The 23,440-nt window shown below is 38.0% G+C and overlaps 1 protein-coding gene across 2 annotated transcripts in view; it reads right to left on the bottom strand.

The window, feature by feature from the left end:
• Nucleotides 1-1,190: 1,190 nt before the first annotated feature.
• The window catches only part of PPARGC1A (PPARG coactivator 1 alpha), a 655,554-nt gene continuing 633,304 nt past the window's right edge, over nucleotides 1,191-23,440 (bottom strand). For both annotated transcript variants that reach the window (XM_081083143.1, XM_081083142.1), the window contains 6 exons: nucleotides 19,720-20,638; nucleotides 19,033-19,137; nucleotides 18,762-18,882; nucleotides 8,278-8,399; nucleotides 7,797-7,948; nucleotides 1,191-2,567 (listed from right to left, as the gene is read on the bottom strand). In XM_081083143.1, coding sequence (XP_080939269.1) covers nucleotides 2,464-2,567; nucleotides 7,797-7,948; nucleotides 8,278-8,399; nucleotides 18,762-18,882; nucleotides 19,033-19,137; nucleotides 19,720-20,638 — 1,523 coding nt within the window. In that variant the 3' untranslated portion in view covers nucleotides 1,191-2,463. The remainder of the gene's footprint in view (nucleotides 2,568-7,796; nucleotides 7,949-8,277; nucleotides 8,400-18,761; nucleotides 18,883-19,032; nucleotides 19,138-19,719; nucleotides 20,639-23,440) is intronic.

Below are 23,440 nucleotides of genomic sequence, written 5' to 3'. Positions count from 1 at the left end.
TTTCATAGTATTTTTATTGCTTTCTAGCTACTTAGAAATAAGAAGCCAAAAAATCAAGCAAGCATCTGACAGGACAGACAGTGGATTCACTCAGAACACAATATGCTGGTGATAAATGAATGCAGCCATCAAAATTAGCTGCATTGGCCTGGGGGTGAAATCCATTTTATAAGATCGTTTTGGGTGAGAGAAAGGAAAAGAACGATTAAGAAGTAGGCGTTATCATGTCTTCCAGAAAAGTCATGTCAGCCAAACCTTGATCGAATCTCAATTTAGAAACGTGAATACACACTCCAAACTGTACTGACTTCCATTCCAGGGCTCCACACTCAGATGAAATCCTGATGCTCAAAATGGAGGTTTTTTCGGAAGTTTTTTTTTTATTAAATTTAGCAGAAGCAATGTCATCAAGAACAACATCATGGTCACATCAGAGGCCATGCTAGTGCAAGCAGAAACACTGCTTCTGCAAAAGCTGAGTTTCCCAAACGAAACACTGAAACTCCACCCTGACAACTGCCATGCATCCTAGGTAGAAAATTTCCACTGGCTTGAGGATTTTCATCATCTCATAATTTATAATAAATAGACTATCTGCAACCGATAAATATGTCTCTTTAGTAAACAAAGGAATGAGATATCAGTATTTATACAGGATGCATAACTGTAAAAAATACAGATAAATACCATCATCATACTCTGCCAAGGGAAAGAGATACTGGCTTCAGAGATGGTCTTCAGACACACATTGATTATTGTAAAAATCATACTGCAATTATTACCTCAGCATTTTGTATCAAATTAAAATCACAAGAATTAAAATGAAACAGCATTTTAAAAAGATTTTTTGACCTCTAGTTTCAAAACTACTGTTGATAGAGAAAATAAAAACATTTCTTAATGGTTACCCATTGAGACTTTACATAAAATCATGATATCGTCTAGAAAAATTTTAGATGAGAAAATTTTCATTCCCCTAACAAATCCAGTGTATAAAACTTCAAAGAAAAACAAGCAACAAGAAAATGTGGAAAAATATCGCAGAAGTGGTTAATACCTTTAGGGGGCTAGGATATTTCTTGACAAGATGCTTAGATCAAAGCTCACCTAAGAAGGGATGGATACGCGCGAAGCATCATTTTGTTGCTGCACTCAACGGACACACACACTGTCTTTTTTGTTTTTGTTTTGTACAATCAAATATATATAAGCAGTAAGTTCAGCTTCTAAATAGGTTAGTGTACAATAGTTGTTTCACCTCATAATTACATTTGAATATTCTTGATTAAGAAAAATTCAGCGGTTTTGAAAAGAAGGCTGCATTTACAGTGCATAGCTGTAACAAAAAAAGAACATTGTTGTATAGTATGTACACAAAATAAAAATACTCCATTTAACATCTGTAAATACTTAACTACATTGGAGAGTGTAGCAATTACACTATCTGAACAAATCGCAGAGAGTTCTACCCAACTCTCATTCTGTAATGTAACACCGCGCCCGCTCCTCAGAAAGAACCATTGGCCAAGCTGCACAATTGGCCATGGACAAGGCTTTTGAAATTTGCAGTGGAAGATCAACATTTTTGGACATTTACATGGGTGTCAAGATAAAGGACGAATGACAGAAACTTCAAAATGTTAGGAAAGTTTAGCATTCCAGTGCCCGCAGTATCCTCTCCCACCCAGATTCCATGGCCAAAGGGAAAAAAAAAAGAAAAAGAAAGAGAGAGAGAGAGAGAGAGAGAGAGAGAGAGAGAGAGAGAGAGAGAGAGAGAGAGAATATATTAGTTCTATGGAACCTGTTGTTTCTTCGGGATTGTCATATAATCATGTTATGAGAGAACACTTGCTTCAAGTTGATTTTGTACTTTCTTAAAAAACAAGAGTGCGGAGGCTGATGCCCAGACATCAGCGGCTGTCATTTTAGGGTGGCTTGTGGTTGGTTGGTTGGTTGGTTGGTTTTCTTTCCTTTTGAATTTATTCATTTTTTTTCCTTTTGAATAGAATATGAACATTTTGAAGTTCTAGGTTTTACGTGTGTCTTCTTGGAACTGCTGCCATTTGAAATGGTTTGCCCTGGTACACTCTGATCAGGAGCCCCCAGTCCCCACCTGTACATACACACTTCCCCCAAACCAGGCTCACATACACGCATGCGTGCACACACACACACACACACACACACCATCACCGAGAGACTCCAGGGAAAGCAAAGCTGACACCCATGAATAAACATGTGCTTACTGGATATCCATTCTGTCTCTTGCTTCTTCAGCAGCTGTGTTCATGTAAACCATTGTTGTTGTTGTTCTTGTTGTATTGTTGTTGTTTTGTTTTATTTTTGTACAGAGTGTAAAGTAGGAGAAATTCCTAAGTATGACTTGCAATAGTCTGTTAGGGGAGGACGCACTGTCCCGTGAGGTATTCACCGTCCCTCTGTCATCCTCAGGCAGGGAACATGTTACCTGCGCAAGCTTCTCTGAGCTTCTTTCAGTAAACTATCAAAATCCAGAGAGTCATACTTGCTCTTGGTGGAAGCAGGGTCAAAGTCATCTGAGTTTGAATCTGAAAGAAATCCAAGCCAGGTCAGATGCACCCTTTCCTGATGGTCATCAACTCAATCATCCCATTCAAGAAGACCTTATGTAAGAGCAGCTTATCTAATCAATATACTTTAAAAATATGCCAAAATTTATATATATATATATATATATATATATATATATATATATACACATATATACTCATCTGTTGATGCATTTTAGATTTAAACTCTCTTGGAAAGTAGTCAAAATAGACTTTAATGGCAACTATTTAATAGCAACTTATCCAACAATCTTCTTTGAAAATAAGCCCCCGCTCCCGCGATAGCATGTTAACTCACCTAAGGTTCCTCTACAACTTAGGTGGAGAGACAAGAGTAGAAGCTGGAACTAATTCTCCTATCAATGAGACTAATTTCATTGAGCAAAAATCCAGTTGAGTTATAGGGAGAGAATCAGAAGTTCACACACTCCCCATCCTGTTGCTCTCTCTTAAGGTAAGAGAAAGATGACCTGGCCGCCTACTACATACCTTTGGGTACCTCAGAAATCACTAGTGGCACAAAATCTCCCAAATTAGAAGGTTTAGGGAAATGTTTCATGTCCAGAGAGCATGGATTCAGTCTCTTTACTAATTAATAGGAGATGGAAAATATGCAGGTGAAAATAAAGCCATGGTTTCTCCTGAATCTTTAAACTAGCCCACGTCAGCTTCTGTGCCAAGTCCTACATGCTACTTCAAAGAGCCCTTAACAAAATCAATGTGTTTCAGCAACGTTGGATGTAAAGTAAAAACTGTTAACTATTTCTGATTTTCTCTATTGACATCTCAAAAAAAAGAAGTCAGATATTTTTGCCAGCCTTGCAAATGAGAAACAATGTCTTGGAAATATAATGGAAAACCTCTTGCAAATACTTTCATTCTCTTTGAAAGCACTGATGTTGAAGGGAAAACAATCCTTTCTGGAAAACATTTAACAATCCTACCAAAATATGAACATTTCCATGTTTTACCCAGACCAAGTCCTGAAAATGAAATTCTCAACATGACAGAGGAGTATAAGACTCGATAATGTGGAGGCATGATCACTGACCTCACAAGATGTTGTTCTGAAAGGGTTGGAATCCCTCAAACCCTGCAGCCCCAGACTGATGTTTTAGCCCTTGCTATAATCCACTCTAACCATCCTAGTTTTCGAAAACAGAAATTCCTGCAATTCTTTTTCTCTTTCATTCTCACCATTCCTTGTCTTTACTGAATTTGTCAAGCAAGTTTTTTTTCAGGTAAGAAAAAGCAAAACGACAACATTTAGAGTCAGACTCAGACATAAAAGCAAGAACAGAAATGGCCAGTCTTTCCTCAGGGACATCTTATATAGTTAATTCTTAAATGATAATGGCTCTCCCTGCCTTCTATTCTTAACCAAATGACTAGTTTGCTTGTATTACTAAAACCTCACCAGCAGCTGATGTCCAAATCAAAATCTTGTTTGTAAAAACCAAAGGCAAGAAAGCCCAGCTCATTGCTAGAGATTAGCCTGGAATCAGAGTTCCACTTGCATTGCAGATGAAGGTGAGAGAGTCTGCTGATGACTGAGTGTGTGTGACATTGAGGTCAGCATTGGCCCATCAGGAACACATATATGTATCTTGGAGGAAAATTAAAATGTCTTAACTTTGGATTATTCTGCATGAAATGCGGAATTTCAGTGTTTCCATATTTTCATTAGCAAATACTAAAAATATTTTGAAACAGTGGTTCTCAAGACTTCACTGTGAAATACGCAGGCTGGAATTTACATTTATACCCACATATATAAGCATACTACTTCACACGGTAGGCACCCCAAAGTCTTTTTTGTTGCACGAAGACAGAATGTGGTTACATGTACTTCCTGAGGCAATGCCATCTATCCCACCTCTTTTTCTACACTAAAGGAAGGATGCTGCAACACAAGTCAAATACAATACAAAGTTTGATAGAAATAACCCAAAAACCACTCAAATTATTTTTTAAATAAATTGTTACAAATAATGACAGTGTATAAGTAGAAACAAATCACATTACAACTGTATTCCTGGCACCCAAAAAACTGTTCGCACAAAATAGGTACTAAACTTAATATTTGTTAAATTTTACTAAAGTTATGGGTGAAAATATTTGTGTTGGGATCTGGGAATGATTTACCAATAAATAAAAAGGGTTTATGAAAAGTTATGTGTATATGCAAAATACATAAAAATTTGTGATGGATATTTTATTTCCTTCATTTTTTTCTTATGTGTTTAAGTTCTACACCATAAATAATTTGTGATCAAAATTATTATTTTTTTTGTATTGGCCCAACCTTCTCTTCTGGTCAGATAGTTGTAATTTAATTTTTATCCTTCCTCTTTAAGATTTTTCATTGAGGTCTTTCAGAAAGATCCATTTTTTTTTATAAGACAGTAAATAGAAAGACACACAGATTACAGAGTCAAAGAAACCAGAATTAAATCCTGGCTTCACCACAGTAACCTTGATTGTCTCTTTAAATTCTGAATCTCATTTATAAAACTGGCTCATAAATCGTAACTGGAATCATCATGTTTTGCACTAATATTATTGTAGTGGCCTCAAGAGTATTGAAATAGGGTGGGCAAACTAACTTAATTTGGGGGAGCAAAAATGAAACACGGAAGAAAATTGGTTAAATCTATCTAAAATACTCGGTCACTTTACTCTTGGTAAAATGTGTCTGCCTCAGATCATTTTTAATTTACATCTGACACACACGACAGCTCACAATCCCTCTAATGGTCCAGTATATACTTCTGCTCATCACATTCAGTAGCTGTGACCTGACACATTTAACGTGAACTCTTCAGGGGACAAAGACCAGACACATATGAATGTTATTCAGTTCCAAAGCTAGATGCCAGGGCTGATTCTTCCATTTTAAAATAACTTGAAACTTCCAACTTCTCATTACCATCACTTTAAATGAGAAGCATAGCTTACTGTTTATTGAGCAACTGCTTTATGCCAGACACTGTTAACAGCTTCGCAAACATTAATTTAATCTCCACAGCAACAATATAAGGTGTATTACCCATGAAGAACCAGAAGCCGAGGGAGTTTAATTGTTTGCTTAAGGTCAGAAGGTAAGTCAGGTTTCAAAACCAGGTCTGCAGGATTCCAAAACTCTGCAGGTTCTTTGACTACACCATGGCTGTGCTCACTCAGATAGACTGTGCTTCATGCAACTGCTGGGCTTGAGGGAATTGGAAAAACCCATGCTACTACCGTGCACATCAAACACACTTTTCAGAAAATACAGAGCTAGCTTAGCAACGGCAACGTTTCATTGCTGCTGGCGAGGCGGTGAGATAACGAGAGGGGAAGCATTCTTCTTAGAAATATTTCAGGAAGGCTCTAGTTCAATTTGGAAATACCATTCAATCCTCCCTCTCCCAGTGATGAATCGTGATCTAAAGGCCCCTCTAGGTAGCTTATTTTAAACTCTAGATGTTTTGAGAGACTAGAAACACCCTGGCCTTCATCACTGAAGGAAATAAGTCAAATCAACTCAAGACTTCAATCTGTCTTGACTGTTTTTATCAGCCAACATTTGAACAAATGACTTGCCACCGTTTATATTTTCATCCCTAAGCCTCTATCTCTCTAACAGTCAGCTACCTCTCCCCTGCTTCATACTATCTATTTAGCTTTTGAAGTGAATTATAGCATATTCCCCCTGAACAATGCACACTACCTATATCAATTATTCTAGGAAGACATCGCTTTGGTGGAAGGAAAAAAAATCCCAGTATTTGGTATTCATTTCTTTCTTTATACCAAGCCAAAGCAAGTGCAGATAGAAACACAATAAGGCTTAGGAATAAATGTATATGTTAATTTTATGATTAGTAGCATAATTGATTTAAAATAAGTATTTCATATGCACAAGACATTTGCCACTTTCCTACCTTCATCAAAGAACATAAAGTCTTACAATAGACATATTAGATTTAAAAAATCACATGCAAAAGAACAAAATTAAAATTTGAAAGGAAATTAAGATGTCAATTGTGACATTATTTATAATATTAAACATTGAATAAATGTTTAACTATAATGGAATACTGAAATATAATGGCATTATTCACTGAACAGAATACTGTGTTGCCATTAAAAAGTGTTGATAAATTATTTTTAATCCTGTGAATACAGTGGAAAATGAACTTATATAATATTAATTGAGATAAGTAGAATTTAAAAGTATATATATATATATATATATATATATATATATATATATATATAAAACATGACCTTAACTATAAGAAATTAGACATTCTGAGACAATACTGGAATGTAGAACACACACTAAGTCACAGTGGTTATCTCTAGGTGATAGGCTGGTTATCTCTAGGTGATAGGCTGATGGCTGATTTTCCTATTTTTCTTAACTTAGTATTTTCTAAATTTTATCCCTTGACTCTGTACAACTTTTAGAACAAGAAAAAAAATCAATACTTATGGATGCTTCAGTTTCCTTATCTGTAAAATGGCAATGACAATGATAATATCTATCTTCCATGACTGTTCTGGTAATTAAATGAGAAAATGCTTGCAAAGCCCCTGACATAGTGCCTAACATATAGAAGTACTCAAAAATAACATTTTTCTCTTTTTTCTTTTAAAGAGACTATAGTGTGATCTAGCATATAAAATTTTATTTTCTTCTCTCAAGGTGCACTTTGTTGAAAATATTAACATTTCTAAGTCTTTATGATAATAAAAGAGAACAAGACTCTTGCACATTCTGTTCCATAAAACAATGATGGCAATGCTACAGGTTTGGAGAAAAGGGTTCAGGGATGGGAACAGAAAACAATGGCAGATTATATACATAGACAAAGACACATACAACATAGACACATGCTGACGCACACTTTACCCACATATACACACAACACATCCACACACAAAACACAACATACCACCTCTACACACAAACAATGCAGAATTTCAGCATCTGGGAAGACAGTACAACAAATTTACTTCTGCCCCTGGTTGCCCAAACCTACACTCCTTGTTTCTGAAACTGTTTCATGCATTAAAAAATAAATAATAATATAAAATTTCTATTCAAATATCCCCTCTAGTAAAATAATGGTTCAACCCACTGTGCCTTCGATTTACATTTACTCCCATTTTGAGCTCTACGTTATGGATTCCTCATTCTATGTACAATAAAATCCATACCTAGGTCTGCATAGTTAGACTTGAAAAATTGCTTGCGTCCACAAAAGTACAGCTCGAAGTCAGTTTCATTTGACCTGCGCAAAGTGTATCCATTTTCAAGAGCAGCAAAAGCATCACAGGTGTAACGGTAGGTAATGAAACCATAGCTGTCTCTGCAATGGAGAAAGAGAAGTTCAAAGCTAGGGAGGCAGCATTAGCATATATGACTATAACACTTTCTACTTTGGGAGATTCCACTGGTGCCCACGTCTGAACCACTGCGCCCATTTATCAGTGTGATTGTCCTGTCAAGCTGCTAAATACTTATTTCTGGGACAGGAAATCTCAACTAGAAAGATTAATAAATAGGGATGAAAGAAAATAAATAAGGTTCTGAACTCAACATGTCATCTGTCAAAGCATCCCCATCCTAGTCATCTTAGGGCCATAATTTTTTACATATGTCAGCTTCTAAACAAGAAATAATCTTGAAGATTCTCACCCATCATCCCGCAGATTTACTGTGCACTCCTCAATTTCACCAAAAACTTCAAAACGGTCCCTCAGTTCTGTCCGTGTTGTGTCAGGTCTGATTTTGCCAACATAAATCACACGGCGTTCTTCCTGGGGGTCGGGGAGGAAAGAGAGACTTGCTAGTTCTGGAGACAGGAAAGAAGTTGGACCTCTAGAAATATTCATAAAGTGACAATCATGCAGAAGAAGAACCCAAAGAGCATGCCAGTTAAAGCAAAACATACACTAAACTGAATGGAAGGCTATGCTGGAACCAAGTTTTAATTTCTGTTTTGTCAATATCACTCTCTTACTTTACATACTCTCTTTTTGGAACCCCATTCTCTTCTACTTTCCTACTCATCTCTGTTCTTCAGTCACATGAATTTTTATATGTTAGAAAAGAAATATGTGTAATGTGATCATTTTATCACTGAATAACTGAACAATACCTGTTAAATATTTTAACTCCTATGACTCAATTATTAATCCTCAAAATTGCTAAGAGACTGACCTGGCTCACATAACTGTATAATTTCTCATTAACTCAGAATTCTAATACAGCGATGTGCAATTTTCTCCTGTTTTATTGAAAAATAACTGACACAAATCACTATTTTATTGAAAAATAACTGACACAAATTTTGACATACTTCAAAAGAGTGATTTCTGAAACTCTAGTATACATAAATATTACCAGAGGTGCTTATTAAAAATGTAAACTATTGGGATTTATCCCAGCTATACTAACAGTATTTGGAATATAGGGTTCAATGATCTTCATTTTTAACAAGCACGTCCAAGTGACTCTGACACAGGTGGTCCAGAGAAAATAATTTGAAAAATACAGTCATAAAATGTAGACAATTTTAAGCCGTGAGCCTCCAAAGAATAAGAGTTATAAAAGAGGCTATCAATTTCACTTTGCCAATGAATCTTATTTTAGAACCAGACTAGAAGGGTGTGGCCTAATTTTCTCCAGTAGAGTCAATATCATCATAATCTGAAAGTCATCAGCAATTTATAACCTTCACAAAATGAGACGAATATTTCATAGCCGGTGGATATATTTCTCAAAAACAAACAAACAAACAAACAAACAAACAAGACAGGAACGCATTTCTTAATGTAAGAAGCAATCTTATATATCTTGCTCTAAAAAGACAGGCCAAAGGCCACAATGTTCCTTAAAACTGAGAGAGGCAAGAAAGTAAGGAGTTAATATAAAAAATGTGCTTACCAACTAGGCTACATGTCTATCAAGGACAAACAAGAATGGAATGAACTTCAGGTTGCTGAGATTTAAGTTAGATGGAAGCAAAGACAGGGAAGCACAGGACCAAGGTACAGATTTTGCTTGCCTAAGAGTTTTCTCTGGATGTACTGAGATATCCTGTCTTGGATGATGTGAAAAGTAATTTAGGCCCAAGGCAAAGAGATGTCCCATGTTATTTACTGAATTTCTTTTTCATGTGCCTAGTATTTAGTGAAGGACCTACCAAAGACTGAGCACTCAACAAGTGCTTGTGAAATATAACTGAATAACTCAGACCCTGTAATAGATATCATCTGAGGTGATCTAATCACTCATGTTTCATCTTCTTTTATCTTATGCAACCCTCCTATTTCTGTTTTCATCAGGAAGTTTCTCTGAGCTTCATACTCAAGTAACCAACCATCTACTTGACATCTCAGGTCAGATATCCCCTCAGCACTTCTAGCTGGACCAACATCACTCAAACCAAACCCCCCAGTTCTGCCCTCTTCCCAGGAATGGGTCTTTCTCCAGTGTTCTTGGATCAGTGAAGTTAACACTATCCAGCCAGTTATTCAGGACAAAAACCTTAGTGCCTTCCTTGATTCTTCCCTCATATCCAATCACTCATTAAGTCCTATTGATTTTTACCTCCTACATCTCTCTCTAGTCCATCTCCTTTATTATATCTCCCGAAACCAAGCTGCCAGCATCTCCTTCTGGACTAGTATGACAGCTTCTTAACTTGGACCCCGTGTCTATGTTTACCTTCATCTAGTCTAGTCTTTCACTCAGGCTGAGTAGCCAATTACTGTCTACCACATTCCCAGGGCTTCTCCTAATGTTTAAAGAAAGTCTTAAATCATTAACAGGACCTGCAGGGCCCATCACAGTCTGGACCTGTCATCATCGTGGGCTTTACCTCCCTCATTACATCCTTTCCTTTACTCTATTTTCCAGCTACCTTGTGGTTCCATCAGTCCTTAGTATATACTGTGCTGCTTCCTTCCCCAGGGCCTTGGAGCAAGCCATTCCCCTGCTACTTGGAACATCCTTCTTACAGTGTCTATTGCTCCTCTCCACCAACATATACATACTGTGTAAAATTACACTGAACCCAATAATAATTTTATTTCTGAGACTTGAAATAAGGTCAGGATTCTTTTGGTTGCTCCAATAGGACACTCTATTTATCCCTTATAGTTATACTAGAGGTCTGGTGCACAGAATCCATGCACGGGGGTTGGGGGGTCCCTCAGCCAGGCCTGCACCCTCTCCAATCCAGGACTCTTCGGGCGATGTCCGACTGCCGGTTTAGGCCCTAGCGATTGGGCCTAAACCGACAGTCGGACATCCCTCTCGCAATCTGGGACTGCTGGCTCCTAACCGCTCACCTGCCTGCCTGCCTGATCACCCCTAACCACTCTGCCTGCCAGCCTGATTGCCCCTAACTGCCTCTGCCTCAGCCCCCGGCACCGTGGCTTTGTCCAGGACGACTGGAAGATATCTGGTTGACCTGGTCTAATTAGCATCTTACCCTTTTATTAGTATAGATGCACAATTGTAATTGAATGATTAACAGTTTATTCAGTTTATTCACTGATTAATGTCTATTTCCCCTACATTGAAAGTTTCATGAAAGCAGAGACCATATCTGCCATGTTTTAAGGGTACTTGAAATATTTAGTCTCAATGAATATTTGTTGAAAAATCAATCAATCACCAATCAATTAATAATTTTTAACACTCCATACCTTCCATTACATCAAAAATGTCTAAGTGTGTTCTATACTTTATGAAGCAAAGACAATGGAGAAAGAAAGCCAGGTTTGAAGCTTTATCATAGGATAAACCTTGCCCAGGTAGCTCAGCTGAGTAAATTAATAAAGGTTTTCACAATTTGTTAGTACAGGTTAAAGTGTAAAAAACGTGGAATAGCTACAAGCTGGTAGACCTTTCACTGTTAAAAATCACTCTGAGAATCAGAGGTGGGGCTTAGCTAAAATAGTTGGCAAAACACAAGTCCCCTGACAGTGGCTATTGAGCCTAAGTAACTGACCAGATGATATACAGCAAATAGAGCAGGCTGCCTGATTCACTTCCATGTAGATTGTATGTCTCAATTGAAGGCTGCACCGTGTTGTTCCATAGCAGCCAGCACATCAGGAGGTCAATAAATATAAATGGATGGTGAGGCCCATCCTGGCGCAGTGCTGTGCACTTGAACAAGGGATTCATAACATCACATTCCATTCTATTTACGCATCCAGCTCCAGCCAAACAGTCAAATGCGATGGGTCTGCTATCTAAACTTCCTGGCGCCTGCTTGCATGGGTGTTCTGAATTTCTTTTTTTATGAGCCTTTTAGGAAGGTTACTACTGTATAGAGGAAAAGGAGGGGAGATGCAGAAGAGAGAGAAAGAAATTGAACCATCACAAGGAAACTGTTCAACTACCATTATGGGAATACACATAGCCTACAGATTCAAGGAAATTCGAAGTTAAAGATAAAATCGACCATATGCACGTCCATATGCAGACATATTGGGACAGTCTCTGAATTGCTTCTTTATACAAAGCTGTAGGCAACAATGATCCCACAAAGGAGATAAACCAGAGGACCTTTTACATCAGCTATGGATGCATTCTGCAGGAAAAAGAAGACACAACCTGGGTGGAACAGAAATCCAAAGGGCTGTCCATAGTCACGTATTATCTACTTGTCTATTATCCCTTTTATAAAACACAGGCTGGAGCCACATCTTGCTACCTTACAAAGACCAGAGGTTGAATACATGTTAAAATAAAAAGATTTTGAGTGCTCAGCTCAGTTTTCCTGGTGCTAAAAATGAAACCAAAAAGGCATAAGAAGGTCTAAAAAGCAAAGACAAAAATCTTTTCGAAGATTGGCCAAAATATCTAGCAGAGAACTGATTATTTTTAACATGTTGCAGTTTTATTAGACTGATGAATAGATTGCATATCTTTAAAAAACCTTAACATTTGCAGCCAATTTTTCAAGACATTAATTTCTAAACAGGAGATGAAAGGAAAAGAAATCAAAATGCTTAATAACATTTCCAACTTCTTAAAGGCTTGAAGGAACTCTAAACCTTTGGCAAAAGCTTTTGAGAAATGATTTTCAGACTAGTTTTCACTATCGAGAAGGATGGAATATTTGTCAAATATCTTTTAGCTTCAATTTTCACAGGAGCTAGTTTGTTGATGGGGTGGATAATAAAACTAAAGATTTATGTTGCATTAACAAGTATGGTAAATCCTCATTATATCAAAACAGGGGAGATAAATAAAAAGTGTAAAACCTGACTAAATGAACTGACTTTGTATTATCAAAGCCTTTATCAGAAAGTGTATAGAGCCTCCCAGTTAGCTGGAGAAAGCATGCAATGTTTCTCATCAAATAATAAGCTACTCCTAATAAAATTTGACTATGGATAAAAATAAAATCAGTCCTAGCTGGGTGGCTCACCTGGTTGGAGCCTCATCCTGTACTCCAAAAGGTTGTGGTTTTGATTCCCAGTCAGGGCACATAGTACCTAGGTTTCAGCTTCAGTTCCTGGCTGGGGCAAATACTGGAGACACTGATTGATATTTTCCACTCACATCAATGTTTCTCTCTCTCTCTCTCTCTCTCTCTCTCTCTCTCTCTCTCTCTCCTTTCCTCTCTCTCTAAAATTAATAAAAACATATCCTTCAGTGAGGTTTAAAATATATTTTAAAAATAAAATTAATAAGGAGGTTAACATTTATCATCTAAAATAAATCAAGTACTGGTTGATGCTTTTCATGGGTTATCTCACTAAAATGTTCTGCATTACTAACAACAAGGAACAGCCTGATAGAATTTGGATTTTCAGAACTTTTATTCTACATTTCCAAATTATAATAAATGTTAAAATCCTCCTCCTTTGCTAAGAAAAATGCATGTCAATTTTGGCAATGAAAGATTTGTGTTCATTGTCACATTAGCTACAACCTGACTTCCTCAAAAATTCCAAGGATAGTACAAATACTATAGTTGAAATAGATGAGATGAATGGATAAATTACATGCCATTTCTAGAATCATTGGCATAGTTAGGTCCTCTATCAATAGGAAACACCCGAGGGGGGGTGGCCATAAAAAGATATGGATGGACAGAACAAAATGCCAAAACTCTGACAAAATCCAAAAACAAATTTTTTTTTTCTTTTGCCTTTAATATTGATTACACACAACTAATTCAGTAGCCATTCAATGAGTTTATACTACTAGGGTGCACTCTTAGGGAGGAAACAAAACTACAGTATTCTGTTTTCCAAGTTACCCCCATACCAGAAGTGCTCAGGTATATTTCTTCTTAGGGTATAAGGTGGGATAAATAGGAATAAACCCAGGTTAGTCTACTTAATAGACAATCTGCAAGTAAGAGCTCAGATGCAATTAAACCCAGTGATAAGTCAGAAAACATGAAAATTATAGACTCAGAGTATATATAACTACTTGTGATAAAACTGCTAATTTCTAAATAGTGAGCTTAGAACTCAAAATATACTCACCCACCTGAAATATCTCTTGAAAAGGGCTGGAATAGAATGCTACTTAATTTTCTCCATTAAAAAGAGTAACTATGAGAAATTACACATTGCTTTTCATTTGGAAGAAGCTGATCATTATCAGTGATGATGCACTGTCCCTGGCTCCCGGGCTGCATACTAACCAACGGAGAAGAGAAATGAAATGCCACAGCCACTGCCCAAGCACATCTGGTTTGGGTTTTAAGCACTGAGCCATATCATAATGTCTAGATTTGCCCTTTTAATTAACATCCCATTATCATGTTTTCTGGCAGGAAACTGTACAAATTCCAAATGGAGATGGACTTGGAAATCCACAAGAAATTAGAGCAGTGACAGTTTAGACAGTAAGTACTAAACTTTGGCTTGCTCAGCTCCAATAAAACCTGAATTATTTCAAGCCTATGAGACTGAGAAAGGCAGAGGGTGAACTGGTTTCTGAGAAAGAGTTTAGATGGACATTGGAGGAAAGTATCAACTGAACCAATAGCAATATTCAACCACAATGTATGATTCCGGGTTAGTAATTACTAATCAGTAGTCTTCGCTTAACTCTCTGATGTGGTGAACTCAAGTCAATCTGGATAGAGACTTTTAGAGGCATAGGCTATGAAAACTTTACAGACCTCCCAAACCATCTCCTTACAGAGCTCAAAGCAAAAGCAATATAGACCACAAAACAAAGGTAATAAAGTCTACCTTAATTCTGTAAAATATCTATTACTAAATGACTTGCACATTATTTTTTTTCCTTATGGTGACCCCGCTTTTTTGGTCCCCTAATTATATGATTGATCAGAATTAATGTAAAATCCTGCACTACACCCAAAGTATTCCAAACATAATTTGCTACTCATTCACTACTTTAAGGGTATCTCAAAAATCTGAAGGGAAACCATCTACCCGACCAACTTGGGTGGACTGTCCTAGTTTCTTTAGCTGTTTCATGAATGACTTTTCAAGCTAATCTAGTCCAATGACTAAAAAATCATTGCCTGTATCTCTGTGCCCAAGTACATAAAAATAAACTTTGCAAAATACATTTTGGCATAAGAAAGCAGATTATTTTGAGGAAGGAAATCAATCAGAAAATCTTCCTGTGGGTAAACTCATTAAGTAGTTCCACTATGCCTCCAAGATAGACTTCAAAATCTTTATCACGACTTACAGAACCTTTCAAAGATCTGGCTACCATGGAGCCCTCCAGACTTATTTCTTGCTGCTCCTATACCCACATGTTCTAGTTAAATGACTATAAGATTTACAATACTTTGCTTTTTTTCCAGAAATTTAGTATGAGTTATAGCCTCTGCCTAGAATAGCAATGTCCAAGAAGAATATAATGCAGTTCATATAATTTTAAATTTTCTAAAAGGCACATTTTCAAAGTAAAAAGTAGCCAGAAAGTTAATTTTAATGATGTATTTTATTTAGCTTGATATATCCAAAATATCATTTCAACTTTTCATTGATATAAAAATATTAATGAAGTATCTTACACCCTTTTTTTGTAGTCTTTAAAATCCAGATGATCTCACTCATTTGTGGAATGTAGTGAACAACATAGACTGATGAACAGGGACAGATCCAGAGAAGCAGCGATCAGACTGTCAAACTTCAGAGGGAAAGTAGGGGAGGATGGGGGTAAGTGGGAGAGATCAACCAAATGACTTGTATGCATGCATATAAGCCCAACCAATGGACACAGACAACAGGGGGATGAGAGCATGAGTGGAGGGGAGGTTGGGGGTTAATGGGAGGATGAGGACACATATGTAATACCTTAATCAATAAAGAAATTAAAGATTGAAAAAAATCCAATCACACTTTTAGTGCATTCAAATTTGGGACTAGCTGAATTAGCCACTTGGCGAATGGCTACTATGTTGGACAGCACAGGTTCAGCAAACCTTTGCCTTTCATCCCTTTGGTTATAGATCAATCTCACCCTTTTCAGGGATGACCTCCCTCATTCCCAGGTCTTCATGCCCACTATAGTACCTTAGATGTATCTTCTACAATAGCACTTAACACACACCATTGCCTCTTTGTTTATCTTTATCTTAAGCTCCCTGGCTGTAGGACAGCAGGTCTTACCTAATTTTATATCCCCAGCACCAAGCAAATGTTTGTCACTTAAAGAGTCATGAGCTTTCACTATGTTAAACAGAAATAACCTATAGTTATTGAAGTGGGTATTGGTTTAACAGTGAGTCCCAAATCTTTATATTAAGCTCTTACTACCTATAGGTCACTGTGTCAGTAAACAATCTCTAGGTCATAGATTGTTGTTTTTTTTAAAAAAAGTCAAAATTCTCAAAAATATAAGGTTATTTTATAATTCTTTAATATAATCCAAGTTGTCATTTGCACTATAAAAGCCATCTCCCAAAGAAAATTGATAAAAGATTTTCTTAGTCAAATAATTAACTATGAACATTCAACATTTGTGACACAATCAGAAGGTGGGGGTGGTATCTGCTTTCAAGCTGAGGTTGATGACCTCAACATGCTTTTGGCTCAAGATGCTTATGGACTGTAGATCAATCACACTACTTGATCTATTTGGAAAGAGTTTAACTAGCAAAAAGGCACCTACCTTCCTTCCTTTCTTTTTTTTTTTAATTTAAATTCTTTATTTTTTAAAGTATTACATAATCTCCTTTTTTCCCCAATTAACCTCTCCCCGACCACTCCCACCCCCTAGCACATGCCCTCATCCCTCAAGTCCCCATCTGTGTCCATTGGTTTTGCTCATATGCATGCATATAAATCCTTTGGTTGATCTCTTACCTCCTCACCCGCCACCTTCCCTCATAGGTTGGACAGACTGTTCAATACTACTTTCCTTTCTTGACTCTAGCTAAGTATTTGGCACTAAGTTATCTTTGAAAGAATAAAATAAGCACATGTAATTTATCTACATTTATTTATATAGCTTTGGTTATAGCTATGCTGTATTTTGCCCAAATGAGTAGTATATTATTAAATAATTAATCTCTCTCTTTAATGGCATACTTCTAAAAAGAGACATGAAGGCTTTTATAAAATATGAATTTGCAAACACTGAAATAACTATTTTTCTTACAGGCTTATGCAACATGATTCTCTTTTATAAAGATTAACTATAATATGCCATATTAAAAGGCTTTGTAAGCTACATGGCACTATATAAATGTGAGTTATTATAATTATTGAATAGGCTATTAATTAAAAACAGCAAAATTAGAAATATTGAATTTTTAATTTTCATTAGTCTTCTTAAGTGTTAACTAATGACACTCTGGCAGATCTTAATATCGCAGTTCATTTGAAAGTTGAGAAAAAAATGAGGAAAAGTGTTGTAATTTGCAAAAGACCCATGATTCAGTCTTAGGTAGATTTAAAGTTAAGTGACAGCAAACACCCTAGACCTTTAGCCTAAGTATTCAATTACATCTCCCTTTTTTCCCCTTGAGTGCCTACGATTAACAAATCTCTCATTTAACCTTTTTCCTCCAGCTGATAACTGTTGGCCAATGCTTGATTTTGACTTCATTAGTCAGTTCTTTTCTGTAGGTTTTTCAAGATTTTGTTGATGGCAGTGGGTTTTCTTAAAGGAACCACATCCATCTAACCTCTAAAATTCCATTCCCTAAGTCTTGGTTTCCTTGTATGCAAGAAATGTCAAAAGCTGATCTTCATGGAAATGATTCTCAGCAGTTAGCAAGACAGGCAGCAGCTGCAATGAACAAAAGCAGTACCATTTCTAACCGATTAGCCATGGCTCCCTGGAGCACCCTGAGACTCTACAGGGGCTTGGTGGGAAACAGTGCCATAATCGATTAGGAATGTCTGCCATGGACAAGCACTAGATACTGACAACTGGAGTGTCTCATATTTGTCTTCCAAGGTCTAGATTGATAAGCAATGGGTGGGAGGTGGGGTAAAGTCTATCAGTTAGTAAGCAGCTGCTAAAAACGTACTGATCCACAGAGAAAAAAATTAATTCAACATAACCTGGATCTTTCCAGTAAAGAGTCAGTATGGTCTATATGTCATGTGAATGTAATGCCCTGCCATAAGTGGTGCCAAAATACATAATGGGTTATTGACAAATAGTTCATAAGAAATGTGATGACTCAACTGCCCAGTTAGGTGTTGACCCAGCACAAGAAAGAAATGATGACTTTCTTAGCAAATTTTCCTCTACAGCCTCCTTTAAATCTAAGAGACCCAGTCTCTTCATGGACAATATAATCCTCACACCTGCCAAAAAGACAGAACAGTGATCCCTCCTCATTTTCCACTCAGAGAACAAAGCAAGAACTCATCCATTGACCCGATGGAACCAGTGCCTGACTGAATAACTCTCTTCTGCCTCCATTTTTGAACACAGTAATGAGCTTCAAGATGAATGAGATGAATGAACTATACTGATTTAACATTTGGTTCTCCAAAGGGTCAGTACGGTCTATATGTCATGTGAAGGGAGATTGGGGACTCACTGATGTTTTAATGTCAAGAGGCTGGATATTGCATATTTTAACAAAGCCTTGGCTTTAGTTTATTTTTTAATCTACAAAAAAAAAAAAAAAGGAGAGAAAAGGAAACAAAAGAGAAACCCTCCTTTGAAATGAAAGTTAGCTCCAAGCTGCTTACAATTGCCTTCTGCCTCTGCCTCTCCCTTTGTTTGGCCCTTTCAGACTCGCGCTTCTCATACTCTCTGCGGTATTCTTCCCTCTTCAGCCTTTCGTGCTGATATTCCTCGTAGCTGTCATACCTGAGAAACACAACTTCATCATTAAGTCAACCACCTCCAGTGGCACGAGCAAAATGAATAATAAACTGGGGAGGGGCAGGGTTTAGATAACATCTTGTCAGCTAAAGGCCCAGATGAGAGGAGCCCAAGGAAAATGACACGCATCATTACCTGGGCCTACGGCCGTAGGGTGATCTTGAACGTGATCTCGAGCACAGGGGAGAATTTCGGTGTGCATGGTGTCTGCAGTGGCTTGACTCATAGTAGTAGCAAGATCTGGGAGGGAGGAGAAAAACAAAAAGGGCATTTGCAACTGCCACTTAACCCCCGTTGATCGGCACGACTGAACATGCCCAGGAACGCTGTATTACATAAACTGGCTTTTTCTTCCTAGAGACTAGTGAGATTTCCCAGTGACAGTTTCTGATCATCTAGTCAGCTCAGAGGTCTGGGAGTGATGTGTTCTCTCCAGCATCTCTTATTGATGTTAACGCCGAGCGCCAGTCTGGTACACTGGCAGCTTTATCTTGCATGGATCTCAACTATCCTTGCACAGGGCAGCTCTCCAGGTAATGGAAAAAGTTAGATGAGCAAGTTTCTTACAAATTGCTCTCTCTGATCTGACTGGCTCTAGGCACTGTGCTCAAGGCTGACAGATTTAAGAGAAGATGAGGAGCGATGTATGTGTAACAACAATCTCATTAGTTCAGTGACACCCCGAATGCAGTGTGAGGAGCTGGCCTGCCTGTGGGTTTAAATGTTTTTGGTTTGGGTGGGTTATGGTGTGTTTTTTGTTTGTTTGTTTGTTTTACTTCCTGGGAATGCCTTATGCTCTGGGTGGGTTTTGACAAGATTTACCTTGAGGAGGATCTACTGCCTGGGGACCTTGATCTTGACCTGGAATATGGTGATCGGGAACACGACCTGTGTCGAGAAAAGGACCTTGAACGAGAGCGCATCCTTTGGGGTCTTTGAGAAAATAAGGATTTGGGTGGTGAAACGGAATCTCTACATGGAGAGTTAAAGGAAGAGCAGGAAGGGGACACGTCGAGCAATGAATAGGACTGCGTGCCGTCCCAAGGGTAGTTCAGTTTATCACTTTCATCTTCGCTGTCATCAAACAGGCCATCCATGGCTAGTCCTGAATTTATAAACATAGGTAGTTTGGAGAATTGTTCGTTACTGAAATCACTGTCCCTCAGTTCACTGGTCTTGTCTGCTTCGTCGTCGAAAACAGCTTGACTGGGATGACCGAAGTGCTTGTTGAGCTCGGCGCGGATCTCCTGGTCCTGGAGCTGTTTCCTGGTGCTACAAGGAGAGACCTGCTTGCTCCCCTGCAGAGTCTCTCTCATGCAGCACGTGTCTGAATCCGTGGAGGAACAAATCTGCCCCTGCCCACTGGCGGAAGCATCTTTGTATTCTAGTTGTCTAGAGTCTTGGAGCTCCTGTGATATATTGATGAGTATTTCCGTTTTGGAATTGATTGACTGACAGTAGTCATGGTCACCAAACAGCCGCAGACTGGGCCGCTTGGCCTTCCTTTCCTCGTGTCCACCGGTGAGCCCTGCTGAGGCCCTGCTGAGTTGCGCATACAACTCAGATTGCTCGGGCCCTTTCTTGGTGGAGTTGTTGCCTTGGGTACCAGGACACTCGCTGTACCGGGGCTTCTTTGATGGCGGAGGTACCACAGTCTTGCAAGAGGACTTCAGCTTTGGAGAAGCCCTAAAAGGGTTGTCTTGGTTGGCTTTATGAGGAGGAGTTGTGGGTGGAGTTAGGCCTAAGGCAAAAAAATAAAAATAAAATAAAAAAAATGGTGGGGAGAGAAAGAGAGAAGAGACAGAGATAATGTTCTTAAATGCCAGGATACATTTTCCTAATTTTACTGAGATTTCAGACCATGGTTAAAACTGGGTGAAAAAGAAGGAAACTAAATTCATGACAACACCTGCAAAAGTGACTCTCCCCCCTAAGCTCCTGTCTCCAAGAAAAGATGGATCAACTGTGCCAGGCAGCTGTGCGAGTCATGAGATTGTGTATTTCAAACACCAATGCTGACAGACTTGCTTTCCAGGAAGCATTCATGCATCCCTCCTGGCCTCCCCGGCACCAGGCACCACCAAAGGTCAGATTTTTCAAGGGCATCACATCCTCTGCATTATGGAAAATGAATGCGGCGGAGCTCGGGAGAATCATGGAACAGCTTTGGTAGCTTTTGTCTGCAAAGCGTGCTGCCAAGGATGCAAGTGGCTCAGGGGTTTTGTCCAATCAAGGAAATCTACCAGTGAAGCTAAAGAATTTGGAAACTTAAAAAGAAAAATAGATGGATGATGGCAAATGCTGGAATGACATAGGCAACATGGAGGTAAGTTCAGTAAAATACTACATAGGAAGGCAGGGAACTAGACAACTCTACAACTTGATGGCAACAATTCTTTGTTGCCACAGTTCATTAACTTAGTAAACCATGGCTAATGTAGGTATAATACATTCTTGTAAGCATAACTAATACATTCTGTCTAAAATATGGTTCTGCAGCAGAAACCAAAGTGAACAGTAACATGAATTATTGCAGTGACAGGGGACCATTTTATTAGAGCTCAACATTAGGGCAAGTTATGAGGCTGAAGGACTGAAAGGAATTCAAGCTTCAGCAACTAACTAATTTAAATTTTTTTTAATAAAGGAAAAGGGGGAAACCTCATCAGTTGTTGGTTGCCTTTCATGATTTTTCTACAGAAGGGCAGAAAATTCTATCAGCAGTCCCTGTGGGAGAGTCCGTGAAGTATAGTTGCCTTATGAAGTGTCCTCCCTGAGTAGGTGATGCTCTTTCCCTTAGACTGAGGAAGGGTAATTGCAATACAGCTTCTGAGTCCAAGGAACTTTGAAAAAGGGAAGACTGGAGTTCAAATGACTTCATGCTTTGGAGGGAACATTTTAGTTTACAATATACTTTCTATTTAGAAGAATGGGTGAATGCTATTCAGCAAAAAAGAACTTCACGTATGCTAACAAGCCTGGGGTTAGACTTAAGGCAACTGCACATTTCAAGGAAAGGCAGAGAAATTCTACCTTACTGGAAAAAAAAGTGTGTGTGTGTGTGTGTGTGTGTGTGTGTGTGTGTGTGTGTGTGTGTGTTTATATAGAGAGAACCAAGTAGGTCACAGAAAGCCATGTGAAATTTTGGTATGAACAGGCAGATGCTGCCTCTCTCTCCTACTCTACAATAAAGGAAATTGACATTTTACCTAAAATGAAATTGTTTCTGCCACTCTTTGGCAATTTTATTATGCATAGCTAATTCTGCCTTATGAGGGAAGAAAGGGGACAAAAATGCAAAGTGGTTTCACTTTGGAAATCCATCCCAGAAAAGTTCAGAAAGACCAGGAAATGCAAACACAAAGAGAAATATCTGAGTCCCAGAAAAGCTTCCCTTTATTAACAGCCCCTCTGCCTACCCCTCATTGCTTATAGGTAATAAGGAGGTGACATATTATTGAATGAACCACCCAGGTTACTGAGACACACTCTCCTTTCTTCCCCTTTTCATGGACAAATATGACTTTTACTCAATTTTAGAAATCTTTATGTGGTCAATCTTTTTTCTCTCTCTCTCTTTTTTCTTGTTTCTTTACCTTCTGCATTGCCCATTCACACATACTGATTTCTACCACATGCTACCTTTAAATACCATGGCAACGAATTTAAAGATACTAATACCCAGCAAAGAAATGACAAGTTCTCAAATATTTCTCATAGAAAACTAAAATGCACAAAGAAATAATGCTGGATAATCTCTCTTGGCTGAGTAAATAACAGTCAAATATTCCAAATGACATACATAGCCTTGAAATGACATTCAACATTCTAAAATTCTTACTCCATACATCTTTTCAGGACACCTCAGATGAAGGTAATTTTTACTTTTCCAATAAGTTACTTCCAGGATCAACCACTTGATGCTTATCAGACATAGCTGTATAGCCTTGCTTACTTTTTTTGAATGTGAATTATATCTTGTCTCTTCAAATAGATTATAAACTCTTAGGAGGATGTCTTATTTTTGCAAAAACTTGGGCTTATTTTTTGCAAAAAGTCGTACTCTTTTTTTTTTGGGTTGTTTTTATTTTTCTAGATCTTCCTTCACTGGTGAATCCCACATTGCAGTGGCCCAAGGATCACTTGGGAAGCTGGTTAAACATTTATAATGAGCTGGTCACAGACCACATATAGAGAGCCACTGTTTTACAGAGCCCATGAGGCACACTGCCTTCTACTCAGGTCCATGTATTTTGACAGGCATTCTAGGCTTATGAAAAGAAAGCCTAAACTTCAGAAACACCAAATTAGGCCACTATTAAAGAGAGACTAGTTCTAAAAATAACTCAGCTATCTAGGGATTTTAAATATAGAAACCCTTTTTAGTCTTGAACATGTGAAACCCTTGTCCTAGTACCTAAGCTCATTACCACTTAAATAAGTGATTCTCAAGTTGCTCTTGGGAGTGGCGATACCCTGATTGTAGTGTCTTTGAGTTAAAAACAGAGCCTTTCACCTCCTGCACGTATGGGGCAGCCTGTGG

Source organism: Myotis nattereri (assembly GCF_964212035.1).
Source record: "Myotis nattereri genome assembly, chromosome: 1".
In the NCBI taxonomy this organism is placed as follows: domain Eukaryota; kingdom Metazoa; phylum Chordata; class Mammalia; order Chiroptera; family Vespertilionidae; genus Myotis; species Myotis nattereri.
This window is presented reverse-complemented; position numbering and strand designations above follow the sequence as displayed.